The sequence below is a fragment of the Pelodiscus sinensis genome, chromosome 6 (assembly GCF_049634645.1).
Source record: "Pelodiscus sinensis isolate JC-2024 chromosome 6, ASM4963464v1, whole genome shotgun sequence".
Taxonomy (NCBI): domain Eukaryota; kingdom Metazoa; phylum Chordata; order Testudines; family Trionychidae; genus Pelodiscus; species Pelodiscus sinensis.
In genome coordinates this window covers 97,827,135-97,841,578 of record NC_134716.1, presented here as the reverse complement: position 1 = coordinate 97,841,578, position 14,444 = coordinate 97,827,135, and the positions used below count along the sequence as shown (strand labels likewise).

The window sequence follows — 14,444 nt, the reverse complement described above, 5'->3', positions numbered from 1 at the left end:
GCTGAGACATCTATACATACTCCAATCTATTTTATACAGCAACACCTGCACTTAATCCTTCAATACTAATAATTGTTGTGTGACTACGCTAATTCTACTCAAAACAATACTTAATATCATTATAATCAAGAGTTCCAGAAACAAAACAGTGCTAAAGGACATGGTAAACAGAGTTCAAAACTAAAAGACTGACATTTGAGCTGTTACAAGACTGCAGTAGAACAGCATTGCCATCTACTGACCAGTTTAATCGCAAAAGTCTTCCATAGTTGAGGCTAGAATGCTTAAAATCTACATAAAGTCCTTTAATTATCACTCAAGGAAAAACTGAGTCAAAACAAACAAAAATTAAAAATGTGAATTAATAAATTCTATACAATATATTTGTGTTAATAAAATACACTATTAGCTTCTTAGCTACACACAACAACAAAAAAGTATAGGAAAGTTTAATTATGTAGTGTGTGCGCACGTGCACATGCACGCAGCTTCCTGAATATTAAATATTTTTTATTCTTTTTTAGTTTGTAGATGTTAATAGTATATTTTAGTGACATGTCTCCTGGGGATATATTAACTTATCTCTCTCACACACACACACACACACACACACACACACACACAATTATCCAGATTATTTTTCCAATTCCATAAGCCAGGAAAACAAACACTATACATTTAAATTAATAACATTACATCTATTTTTTTTAAATAAGGCATTCCATTTCTACTTTTTGGTCGACACACAGACAACACCTCTCTCTTAGGAAACAAACCAAAAAAAACCATTACAGAAACAAACACAAAGATACTTTAAAGGAATTTAAAATTTAAAAAAGACCTTTTTTCCTTGTCTATTTTTATTCATAGTTTTGATAAACATGCTATCGAATTTTAAAAAAAACAAGTAGTGTTGCAAAACATTTATCCATAAAGAAGCATTTACAGGACAAAAGAACTGTGCCTAGTTGGTCAGTTTTCTAGGACATCATCTGAAAAGGCTACCCCCCAAGTATGCTATACCCTATTACATCACAAACAAACCCTATTTAAAACAAATGGCAATGCAATGGTTTGCTTTAATAAAAAAAAACAAAAAAAACTTTCTTTTCTATAATAATTTTACTGTAAGTACTGAAAACCTATTAAATGCATAGATAAAGTATGTGTTCTATCATTATGAAAAAATTAATTTCACAGGACAAACTATCGCCTAACTACTTTCAGCTATGTGGCAATTGCCATGTAATTACAATACGTAATTATTTATGTCTCTCAGATTACATGGCAATAAAGCCAGGTTACCTATTACCATATGTAGTAATTTGTGGTTGGCAGATGCTGGAGGTAATTTAGTATAATGGTCAAATGTATCAGTGTGTTAAATCTATAATTACAATTATAAAATTATAGATGTAGTTTTTCCATTTACAACAAAACATATAAATGAATTCCCACCAAGATCCCAGTATGAGAAGATCTGCAGATGTGTTTCTTTGATAGGATGGTGGCCTTATTCCAAGTAGAACTATTCAGTATGAATATAGGATACTTCATTTTGTTTCACACAATGTTTTATTTTTTAAATGTCATCATAAAAGTTTTGATCTTATATTTTACTCTTCTTTTACTGTGTTCAAAGTAGGTTTGAAAATGAATCACGGTTAAACTTAAAAAATTAATTATGATCAATTTTTAAATCACACTATTAAACAACAACAACATATCAATTTACATTATAAATTTTGATTTTTCCTACAGTTTAAAATATATTTCAGTTACAACACATTACAAAATATACAGTGATCATTTATTTTTATTACAAATATTTGCACTTAAAAATACTATTTTTAGTTCACCTCATACAAGTACTGTAGTGTAATCTCGATCATGAAATACAACTTACAAATGTAGGTTTTTTTGGTTGCATAACTACACTCTAAAACACAACAATGTAAAACTTAGACTCTACAAGTCCACTCAGTCCTCTTTGTTCAGCCAACCATTAAAATAAACAAGTTTGTTTACATTTAATGGGAGTTAATGCTGCCTGCTTCTTGTTGATAGTCCCTAAAAATGAAAACAAGTGTTATCATGGCACTTTTGAAGTGGTTATTGCAAGGTATTTATGTGTCTTAAATGGTAAGCATTCATACACCCCTTCTTGCTTTAGAGGACAGGCTTCAATGCTGATAATGTTGTTGTTGTTGTTTTTTAAAAAAGTGTCAATTAAAGTGGTGGTTGAACTCCTGGGAGGAGAATCCAGGTCTCCTGCTCTGTGGTTTCACCTGCATTCTGCCATATATTTCTTGTTATGCTAATCTCAGCTCAATTTAAGAACACTTGCATTGCATATTTGACAAAACACAAAGAAGGTAACAACGTGAGTTTGCCAAAAGATAACTACAAAACTCGAGCCAAGGTTTAAAGATCTGAAATCCCTTCCAAAAATCTGGAGAGGGACAAGGTTTGGAACATTTTGGAAGTCTTAAAAGAGAAACACTCCGGTGCCCAGACTACAGAACCCCAACCACTAAGAGAAAATCAGTTGTCTTCTGGTAGCATCTAAGATGATGAAAATGAACATGTCTAAGTTCACACTGCTTTGGATTGTTATCGAGCAGAACCCCATCAAAGCATGGAAGTATATCCTTTGGAATGGTGGCAGAAGCATCAAGAGGTATACAAATGTTTAGTGTATCTGGCACAAATACCTTGCAACACAAGCTGCAACAGTGCTGTGCAAACCCTCTTCTCACTTTAACCACCCACCCACCCTCCTGGATTACTTGGAAGCAGGCAACACTCACCTGTGTGTCTGGGCACCTGATGTTCTTGATACTGAAGGAGAACCTGAGCAGTGTTCCTTGTAAGCTCAGTGCTTGGGCAACCACCAAAGAGAGATTCGTGTACTGTCCAGCTAATTAGCATAGCACCCACAGCTGTGTTTCTATAGGTAGTGCACATGCCTCGGTGCCCGCAACAAAAAATTTTCTGCCCATGGATGAAAAAAATTAAAGAGAAAGAACATTGATCCTGAGTATCCCAGTGGTGATGTTGGATAGATAGGTGGGGATTCTCTATCCAACCTCTGCTGCAGGCTCTTACTTTTAAAGGAATTCAAAATAGGCAGTGCCTCCACCTGGCTGCCTCCGGAACACCCTCAGTGGCATGCCTTGGGAGCCTCCAGGAATAAACCCATTCCAATAATAATCTATGGCCTGAATCTAACTCCAAAACAACAATTATAAATAGTATACATCTAACGTACTTAAACTAGACTTGGGACACCTTCACTTGGATTTCAGACTCCCTGACACTTGTGTGAGCATGCTTGAAGATCTGCAGCTGAAGTAGAGATAGCATTGTGCAGTTCTGTTTCTCAGTCCAGCCAAGGCAACAATCTCCACAAACCTCCTGAAAACTGGAGTTTGTGCTACCAAAACTCCAGCAGCTCTGGGTCCTGGTTCACTGGGCAGATCCCTCTGCCTCTCTTCAAACTCTAATTCAGTCTCTCTTCTGTGCTCTTTCCCATGCAGCACATACCCAAACAACAGTCCCAGTTAGTCCGACTTGCTGTACCTGGAATGGAGTTGGACATGCAGGTAAGTAAGAGTCTCTCTCCTTCAGGGACAACCACCAACAGCTTCTGAAGCTCCCTGCCTGATCAAAGCCCCAGTAGGCTCTCAGCAGCAGTCTCTAGCTTCCAGCAGCAATCTGGCTTCTCTTTCCCACCGCCTGCTATCCCTGCACCCAATACTCCTGAAAGAGAGCCGTTCTCCCCTTTTCCCAAGGCATCACGGGAGTTGTAGTCTAGATTGCTACACAGTAGATCTTCCCAGTAAAGGGCAGAGGCTCTTATAGTAAAAGGGGCAAATATCACTTTCAAATAACATTGTAAATAAGAAGCAGGAAGCATTATCTTCGATAAACATAAACAAATGTGTATGTCTTAGCAATTTGCTGAACAAGAAGTAGGACTGAGTGGACTTGTAGATTCTAAAGACACACAGATTTGTTTTTGGGTGCAGTTACGTAAAAAACAATTCTACATTTGTAAACTGCACATTTCACAAGAAAGATTTCTCTACTGATATGAGATTAATTGAAAAATACTATTTCTTTGGTTTATCTTTTTACAGTGTAAATATTTATAGTGAAAAATATAAAAGTGAGCAATGTACAATGTATATTCTATGTTGTAACAGACAACAATGTATTTGAAATGTATAACATATCCAAAAACCTTTAAATAATGTTATTTTATTACTAACAGTACAATTGAAGCTGCATTTAATCATGATTAGTTTAATAATTTAACAGCCCTAGTTCAGATTTTACAGGTTTTCATTACATATTTTTTTCTATCAAGAAGAGGAATATTTCCAAAATTACCCACTTCAACCTTGCCCTATAACTGATCAAAAATTAAGTCATGCATGTATGCAAGCGCACATATGTACAGCTTTATATAAGCAACAGAAGAAAATTCCAGCTTTCGTCATATAGTTTCTCCTGAACTGAAAAATCGGATTGAGAGGGGAAATAGAAAAATCTGGAAAGTTATGCAAAAACAAGTTTTGAAACAGTGATGGTCAGAATGAATGCTCATATTAAACCATGGAATTCTTGCCCAACAGATCTGAGAAAAGACTGATCTGCTAACCTAAGCAGTTGATTGGACTTGGTCTGCAGAACCTACTGTTGATTATGTGCAAATCAGGAAAGCACCCACCTTAAAGTTCCAGACTTCAAATCAGAAGTTAGACAAGCTTTTCTATTTGTAAATCACTATTCTAAAGTGTCTTTCAATGATACTTCAAATTATTCAAAGTTTTTTGGTGCTACTGTGCCAGCACTGCTTCTGTCTCCTCCACCTGCACCTGTAGCCAGACAGAACGCCTGAGCATGGATGCATCTACCCAGATTCTGGTGTGGTTTGAAATTCCCACTTACTGATATCCAGGCTGGGGAGATCATCCAATGTGAAAGGTGCCTGCTGGTGGAATCTCTCAGGTAGCAGAGCTACAGGAGGAGGTGGCTAGGTTGAGGAGCACCCGAATCCACAAGCAATTCCTGGACCGTGTTCACGAGGAAACAGTTGAGGGAGCTGTCCCAGTAAACAGGACTGCGGACACACCACTGGTGGAGGAGGAGACAGCTCAGGGTGGACACTGGCAGCTGGTTACTTCTGGCAGCAGTCACTGCTCCACCCCTTCTCTGAACCCTCCCGCCGCAGTACTAGGAAACCGTTATGCTCTTCTTTATACAGGAGATAGGGAATCACCCCCTACAACAAAGGAGGAGAAGACTCCTACCCTCAAGGCTCGGAGGTCTGCTTCCATCACTGCAAATAGGAAACATAGGGTAGTGGGGGTCTGAGACTCTCTTCTGAAGGGGACGGAGGCACCCATCTGTCGCCCTGACATTTCATCTCAGGAGCTATGCTGTCTGCCGGGGGCCTGTATCCAATATGTTACGGAGGCATTGTCGAGGATTATCTGGCTCTCTGACTACTACCCCATACTACTCATCCATGTGGGCATAAATGATACTGCGAGGTTTGACACTGAGCGTATCAAGAGTGACTACAGGGCTCTGGGAATATGGGTGAAGGAATTTGGAGTGCAGGTGGTATTCTCTTCAATCCTTCCTGTCAAAGGTAGGGGCCCAGGCAGAGACAGGTGCATCCTGGAGGTGAACACCTGGCTGCGAAGATGGTGTTGCAAGGAGGGCTTTGGCTTCCTTGACCACGGGATGCTATTCCAGGAAGGACTGCTAGGCAGAGATGGTGTTCGCCTTTCGAGGAGGGGGAAGACCCTATTTGGGCATAGACTGGCTAACCTAGTGAGGAGGGCTTTAAACTAGGTTTGACGGGGACAGGTGAGCAAACCCCATGGGAGATGGGTCGGAAATGGGAGGGAGCATGGGTTATAATGGAAGAAAGAAAGGAGAGTCAGGGCAAAACTGGGAGGCAAGGTCAAATCAGTACCTTAGATGCCTATATACAAATGCGAGAAGTATGGGTAATAAGCAGAAAGAACTGGAAGTGCTAATAAATAAGTACAATTATGACATTGCTGGCATCACAGAAACTTGGTGGGATAATATACGTGATTGGAATGTTTGTATGGAAGGGTACAGCTTGCTCAGGAAGGATATACAGGGAAAAAAGGGAAGAGGTGTTGCCTTCTATATTAAAAATGAGCACACTTGGATTGAGGTGGAGATGGACATAGGAGACGGAAGTGTTGAGAGTCCCTGGGTTAGGCTAAAAGGGGTTAAAAACAAGGGTGGTCTGAGGTAAACAGGATGCAGTTTAATAAAGACAAATGTAAAGTGCTCCACTTAGGAAGGAACAATCCGTTTCACACATACAGAATGGGAAGCGACTGTCTAGGAAGGAGTATGGCAGAAAGGGATCTAGGAGTTATAGTGGACCAAAAGCTGAATGAGTCAGTAGTGTGATGCTGTTGCAAAAAAAGCAAACATGATTCTGGGATGCATTAACAGGTGTGTTGTGAGCAAGACACGAGAAGTCATTCTTCCGCTCTACGCTGAGGTGGTTAGGCCTCAGTTGGAGTATTGTGTCCAGTTCTAGGCACTGCATTTCAAGAAAGATGTGGAAAAATTGGAAAGGGTCCAGAGAACAGTAACAAGAATGATTAAAAGTCTAGAGAACATGACCTATGAAGGAAGGCTGAAAAAATTGGGTTTGTTTAGTTTAGAAAAAGAGAAGATTGAGGGGGGACACGATAGCCGTTTTCAGTTATCTAAAAGGGTGTCATAAGGAGGAAGGAGAAAACTTATTCATCTTGGCCTCTGGAGATAGAACAAGAAGCAATGGGCTTAAACTGCAGCAAGGGAGATTTATGTTGGACATTAGGAAAAAGTTCCTAACTATTCCAGTGTTTGACTACCTGGACAAATTGCCCAGGGAGGTTGTGGAATCTCCATCTCTGGAGATATTTAAGAGTAGGTTAGATAAATGTCTATCAGAGATGGTCTAGACAGTATCTGGTCCTGCCATGAGGGCAGGGGACTGAACTCGATGATCTCTCGATCTATGAAAAAGAATTAAAGGCAAATAGTACAAATTCATTCAAACCTACATGTGCTTATGGAAAAACAGATCCAATTAAATAACTTGGTTTTAATTACAAGTTTAGATGATAAAAGGCACAGTGTTGATATAAAAGACTTGTGTGACATTTGACTTGATACACACCATTTTGATTAAGAAACTAGAGAGATGCAAAATTGCTATTGCACACACTAAATGGATCAAAAACTGAATATCTTATAGGCCTCAAAATAGAATTGCAAATGGGGAATCATCATCATCATACAGTTCTCTTTAGTGGGAACTTCAATAATTGGTTTATTGACCTACACTATTTAATAATTTGACCAATGACCAAGATAAAATTTGCAGACGACACCAAGATTGGGAGAGTAATAAACAACAAAGAGGACACATTACTGAAGCAAAGTAATCTGGATAATTTATTAAGATAAGCAAAAATAACGTGTGTTTCACTATAGTCAAATGTAAACGTATTTATCTAGGAACAGACAGAGAAGACCAAATGAATAGGATGAAGAAAGCAATAAATGAGAAAGACTTGTTTAGATAATTATTTATCATGAAGAGTGAGGTGCCCATGTGACACTGATGCCAAAAGGCCTAATAAAATCCTTGGATGCATAAACAGGTTAATCTTGCATAGGAGAGGTTATTCTACCTTCTAAGTTCAGGTGCTAGTATTCCATTAGTAGTCACACTATGTCCAATTATGGTAACCACAATGCATGAATGATATTGATAAACTGTAAACTGTCCAGAGAAGAATCATGACCTTTTTGTTAAACTAAATAGATATTCTCAAAATGAAAGTTAATAGATAAATACATCACCACCTACAAGTGCCCACATATGGAACAGCAACATGAAAACAGAGAGCTCTTCAATTTAGTAAACAAAGATGTAACAAGATCCCATGCCTAAAAGCTGAAGCTAGACAAATGCCACTCACCCACATCAACAAGTGGATGAACTGATGAGGCTGGTAATGAAAGAGGGACAGTCCAAGTGGTGAGTCAGGGAGACATTTGTCAGGAAAAAAAATAAGTAAGTAACTCCTCCCCTGATAAGCCTCTGGCACCTACAGACGAACTGGAAGAGATGGGTGATACTTTGTCAGTATTCCCCAGTTCCCAGGATTTAGCCCATGTGGAAACTCTTCTGGCTCCATTCCAGAAGGCAAAGAGTTACTCACCAGTTTCCAAAAGCAGTGGCAGTTGTCAGTGTCCTCCTCCTCAGGATGCAGAGTGCAATGAATAAAGATTCTGAGGTCCTGGGAGTAGAAAGTTGAGTCATCAGTGCTACAAGATGACAAAGTCAGAGAACTTGGCCCACTGGCCACCAAGAACCTCTAGGCAATGCCCCCAACATCATCAGACTCTTCCTCAAGAAAAAGAGGGAATGAGTAGAAGATTCAGTTGCTCCATAAACTTTGAAAAAAATGGCCGTATAAGCCATCAGAGTCCATGGGATTTAGGGCACAAGCACGCTTCACAATGGGCAGCCTGTACTGATTCACCACATGGTGAGATATATGATGTCTTTAACCAACCAGGGAGTTTGGACCCCTCCACTATCTCTGGCCGGGTAGTAGGCCTGCCTAGCGAAGCAGATTGTTGGATTTCCCAAGCCAATGCTGGCATTTCAATACTGCAGAAACTGTTAGAAGGGCAGTGCAAGAGGCATGGACGCAAGAGGGACGACAAAGTTACGAATAATACTAGAAACCCTGACAAGATAAACAGAGGCTCTGCAATTGTGGCAGGGAGGCCATTTCATATAAGGCAGCATTTGTCATTGCTTTCTCTGGCATTTTTAAAATGAATGAGCTGGTGCATTACAGCAGCTGCAGATAGGTCCCAGCACACATTAAATGTAACAGATGTTTAACTATCTGAAGGACCAGTTTCCCAACACTAAATGCACCCAGAAGAGAACACTTAAGCGGTGTTTAAATAATAGTCAGATGGGTGCTTGTGCCCAGTAAAGGCAATAAATAGTCTTGCTACAAACCTGGGGCCTGCATCCACAATTGCTGTTCATTCATATTATTGAAGAAAAGTCCTTGTGATACTGCAGTCTTGGACTCCTCTCCCCGCACTCCCAAAAAATATATAAATGGTACCCATTCTTTCAGGATCAGGACAGCAACGTCAGCTGCTGTAGGGTCCCATACCAGGTATAGGCAATACGCTGGCAGCAATGAAGATATTACAGGACTCACATTTGTACCAAGGAAAAGATGACAGCAAAAATGTAACTAATCCAATGTTCTTGTTTGTTCCAGAAGCTACACAGAGCACATGCAATATCTGGATTTGTGGGCACTCTAAGGCACTAGACCCACAAGTGGACAGCAGCTTGATCTCAGGCGGTTTACAATAAGAGAAGCACTAGTAGGATCTGATCATGCCACTTCTGCATTCATTAACCGACAGGTTATGTGTAGATTACATGCCTCTGCCAACAAAGTCTGCCAGGATTTAAAAATCCCCGGCTTCATTAAAATAAAAATGTCCGCTGCACTGTGCCAGCTCAGCTGATCGTCGGCACAGCGTGAGAGTCAAGACGCGGATCGGTCGACAAGGGAAGCCTTTGTCGACCGCTCCTGTAAACCTCATTCCATGAGGCGTAAGGGAGTGGTCAACAAAGGCTTCCCTTATTGACCAATCCACGTCTTCACTCGCTCACTGTGCCGACGATCAGCTGAGCCGGCACAGCGAGGCGGCCATTCTTATTTTAATGAAGCCGGGGATATTTAAATCCCGGCTTCATTGACCATGTCGGGTAGCCTATTTTACATGCTTCTGTCGGCAGAGGCATTTAATCTAGACGTACCCACAGGCTGTGTCTACACTGGCATGAATTTCCGGAACTGCTTAAAATGGAATACTATTCCGTTTTCAGTTTTTCCGGAAAAGGAGCGTCTACATTGGCAGGCTGCTTTTCCAGAAAAGCCCTTTTTCCGGAAAAGCGTCTGTGGCCAATGTAGACGCGCTTTTCCGGAAAAGAGCCCCGATCGCCATTATCAGCTCTCAGTGAATCTCTCAGTACCAGTGTAGTGGTCATGTCTCTCACTAATAGAGACTGCTTCTCAACGAAAGTGACACCTTTTAAAGCCCAGGCTGCCTGGCAACCCTGACAGAAAACAAAGGTAATTCAAACCCTCCAGCAGGAGAAGGGGGGAAATTAAGAAAAGAAAAAAAAAGGAAACAAATATTCCAACTCAACCATGAAGATACTAAATTTACTCTAACTATACAGCTAAATACGGATAGAAAAGGCAAACCAGGCATACATAAATTGGGCTGAAAGCCTCAGGAAGGAGCACAAGTGTGTCAAGGTAGCAGGCATGGGCTAAAGTGGCACTGCTTCCAGAGATCTCTGAGCAAAGGTACAATGGTGGATGAGCACCCACTGGAACACTACTCAAGAAAAATAAGTTAGCTATGGGTTGGATCAAATTCATCCTTGCTGAAACCTTCTCTGACAAGTAGCTGATGAAAAGCAGTTTGAGCATATAAAGTTCAATAAAAAAGGCACAAAGAATAATGCTTAAGCCTCTCCTTAGTGTGACTTGCTATGAAACATGTCATTTTCAGGTCTGCTGCATGTCAAAGGATTACAAATATAAGAGTCCACATATAAATGTCCAACTCCCAAGTAAAAGAACAGTTTTGTTACCAGTCAATGCTGTGGACAACTTCAGATCCAAAAGCAGGGTATAGTACTTTCCTTCTCCCAGCAGATTCCTCAGGGTAGATTATATCCTAAATCATATTTGTGTGACCCTGTGACGGGGTGAGGCAACCCCGCACTAGAAGGGCCCCCCCCCCAGCGAGGCAGGGGAAAGCGGCGCGGCTTGTCTCGCCGCCGCCGAGGACGCGCCCGGTGGGGTAACCGGGACGCGCCGCTCGGCAGGCGGGCGAGCGGGCGGGACCCCGAGCAACACGGGGGAGGGCGGTGACGGGGTGAGGCAACCCCGCACCGAGGAGGGCCCCCCCAGCGGGGCAGAAAGAGACGCCACGGCTGGACCTGCTGCCGCCGGGGACGCAGGCAGCAGGGCAGCCGGGACATGCCGCCAGGCTGGCGGCTCCAGGGACGCAGCCCGGGACAGCGCGGGGGAAGAACCCCCCCTCCGGCAAGGTTAGTGGGGACAACCGGGCAGGAACGGCACCCCACCAGCCTCGGGGCGGGCAGCCCCGCGGGTGCCCCAGCCGGCCCTATGCCCCACAGCTGCAGGAGAGGGAGAGAACGCTGGGGGTGAGGGGAAACAGCTGGGGAGGAGAAGCTGGAGCCGTGGATGAGCACAGGTGTGGGTGCTCTGGAGGGGCGGGGCGGCACCTTCCCCAGGTATAAAGTCAGGAGAGGCAGAAGCAGGGGGGAGGAGGAGAAGGAGGATGCTGGAGGCAGAGACTGAGAGACACCGAGGAGGCGGCGAGACCAGCCAGCTGGTGAGCGGACGAGCGAGGGCGTGAGGAAGCAGCCCAGGGCGGGTGTACTGGAGCCCGAGGGTTGATGCGTTGCGGCTCTGTGCCCCATCAGCCAGGTCGGGGGAGAGAAGAGCATCTCCCCCGCCTTAGGGCCCTGGGCTGGGGTCTGGAGAGAGGGAGGGCCCGGACCCCCCTCACCTCCTCGCTCGTGGGATCCTCTGGGCAACCACCGGGAGGGCCGACCCGGCGCCGCGGCACAGAGACTGGGACCTTCCGGGGCGGCAACCGTGGGAGTGTGACTGCCCCGGACGGGGGGGACTCACGGACCCCGTAACAGACCCCATTGCAAATCAGTGGATGGTAGAGATCTAATGTGAGTTTAGTAAACAATTCTGTTAAGGATGTCTAAGAGGACTAGAACTTTCACTTTTCATTGCATTAGAGAACCACTCTAACTGAAAGAAACAGTAAATATTTACTTTGGACACTGAAGCAAGGAGATGCATGGTTCCAGATACACATAGGGAACGGGTCTTTGAGTTAGAAGTGGCCATTTTCACCTGGTCAGGTTTCAGAAAAGCAGCAGCACACTATAAATTCTCCGGTTTAGGTCCAAAGTGCTCAACTTGCATTTTAACAGATGTAATTAATTTACATGAACTTAAGTTCTATAACTTAAATTTTAATACAGCCTCTGCACTGGTGATTGTACAGATGGGTTTTATTAGGTTACAATCCAAACCCATTTTGTTCAAGACAAGACACTAGGGAAAATTCACCTTCAAGGTAACATGTTTGAAAGGGAGGATTATCACTGAGTTGTCATTTAAAATGAGATAAGACCAGTTCCTGCCTAGCATATACTTGTAGTACTTGTTAAAGAGAAAACTCAGAACTGAGAAAATATTTCCAAGAGTGCTTGCCTATGCCCACATTAGAAGAGATTAACAGATGTCTGGCTAGTGCAAGCTTTTTGACTTGCTATGTAGTTTGTACCATGCATAGTGGAGCAGAAAGATATAAGCTCAAAAAAGCAATTTATCGTGCTATCCAGTACAAATGCCAACAGCTTAGTTTGCAAAGTCTCAACTGATTCTGAACTATCAGAGGTCTTCAAGGGACTTGGAAACATTCTCGTAAGCCAAACAGCCATAAAAACAAAATAAATTCAACAAACCAAATCTTAAATATGGCAGTAACCATAGTTGCAGTGAGCCAAAGCAAACTTTAAAAAAAAAAAAACGCAACCTCTGTCTAACACAGAGCATGCTAAAATTATAGTACAAAATGTCAGACATTTCCATTAATACAGACTGGGACAGAGTTAAAAAAAAAAGTGATCTTCTTTAAGGGTAGGTCTACACTTGCACCCTAGTTCGAACTAGGGATGCAAATGTAGGCATTCAAAATACAGGCAGTCCCCGGGTTACGTACAAGATAGGGACTGTAGGTTTGTTCTTAAGTTGAATCTGTATGTAAGTCAGAACTGGCGTCCAGATTCAGCCGCTGCTGAAACGGACCGCCAGTTCTGACTTACATACAGATTCAACTTAAGAACCCCAAGCGTCCCCAAGTCAGCTGCTGCTGAAACTGATCAGCCGCTGATTCCAGGAAGCCTGGGGCAGAGCAACTCTGCCTCGGGCTTCCTGTAGTCAGCGCTGGTCAGTTTCAGCAGCGGCTGACTTGGGGACGCCTGGGGAAGAGCAGCTGGGGTGCTGCTGGGTTGCTCCAGTAGCACCGCTCCTCTGCACTACTGGACCAACCCAGCAGCACCCCAGCTGCTCTGCCCCAGGCGTCCTGATTCAGCCACTGCTGAAACTGACCAGCAGCGGCTGAATCAGGACCTGGGGCAGAGCAGCTGGGGTGCTGCCGGGTTGGTCCAGTAGTGCCCAGAGCGGCGCTGCAGGACCAATCGGCAGCGCCCCAGCAGCTCTGCCCCAGGGTCCACAACAAAAGCCTGGTCTGCTGGGGGGGGGGGGCACACTAGCTGCGCCCTCCCCCCCCCACCCCCCACCAGCAAACCAGGGACACGGGGATCAGAGCGGCAGCGGGGTGTCGTGCCTCTGAGGCTTTGCTCTGGCAAAGTCTCAGAGGCGCGGGACCCCGCCGCGGCTGCGGCTTCGCTCCCGGTGCCTGTGGTCTGCTGGGGACCGTCTCCAGCAGACCAGGGGCACCGGGACTGAAGCTGCAGCAGCGGCGGGTTCCCGCGCTTCTGAGGCTTTGCAATCCACCACCTCGACCTCCGGGGCGAGAAAGCCCCATTTGTAAGTGCAGATCGGATCCGTGTAAGTCGGGGACTGCCTGTAGTCAATGAAGTGGGGATTTAAATATCCCGCGCTTCATTAGCATGATCTCGCTGGCGCATTACTCCGATCAACAGCTGTTTTGAAAGTGAAAGTGCGCACTGGGACCCATTAGTCTGAACCAAACCCCTTGGTTTGAACTAACGTTACTCCTCATTTTTTGAATTCCCAGCGCGCACTTTCACTTTCGAAACAGCTGTTGATTGGAGTAACGTGACAGCGAGATCATGCTAATGAAGCGAGGGATATTTAAATCCCCGCTTCATTGACTATTTTGAATGCCTATATTTGCATCCCCAGTTCGAACTAGGGTGCAAGTGTAGACACCCTAAGGAATTTAATTTAGACTCCAAAATCTGACTGTGAACAGAAGCATTTATGTATGCTACACAATTTTAGGATTTAATTTAGATTATATGTATTAATCAATGGGCTCTTAATATTTTATCTACATTTACTGAAGTTAATTATAAATGACATTTTCTATATTTGACACTAAAGTTGCTATTGTGTGCATAAACTTTTTTGCTAGGTCCCAGGGTTGCCAACTTTCTAATCATACAAAACCAAACACCCTTCTCCCTCCCTTCTCTAAGGTCTCATCCCCCACTCACTCCATCACTT

At 43.5% G+C, this 14,444-nt stretch overlaps 1 protein-coding gene across 12 annotated transcripts in view; it reads right to left on the bottom strand.

Annotated features, from left to right (window-relative positions):
* ARL15 (ARF like GTPase 15) overlaps window positions 1–14,444 on the bottom strand; it is a 301,461-nt gene that overhangs the window by 221,422 nt on the left and 65,595 nt on the right. For 11 of the 12 annotated variants that reach the window (XR_012904917.1, XR_012904918.1, XR_012904919.1 and 8 more), the window contains exon 2: window positions 8,280–8,357. The exons of the other annotated variant lie outside the window; for it this stretch is intronic. Coding sequence is in view for 7 of the 11 variants with exons in the window: in XM_075932470.1 (XP_075788585.1) it covers window positions 8,280–8,357 (78 nt within the window). In the remaining 4 variants the exon portion in view is untranslated. The remainder of the gene's footprint in view (window positions 1–8,279; window positions 8,358–14,444) is intronic. 12 annotated transcript variants of the gene reach the window in all.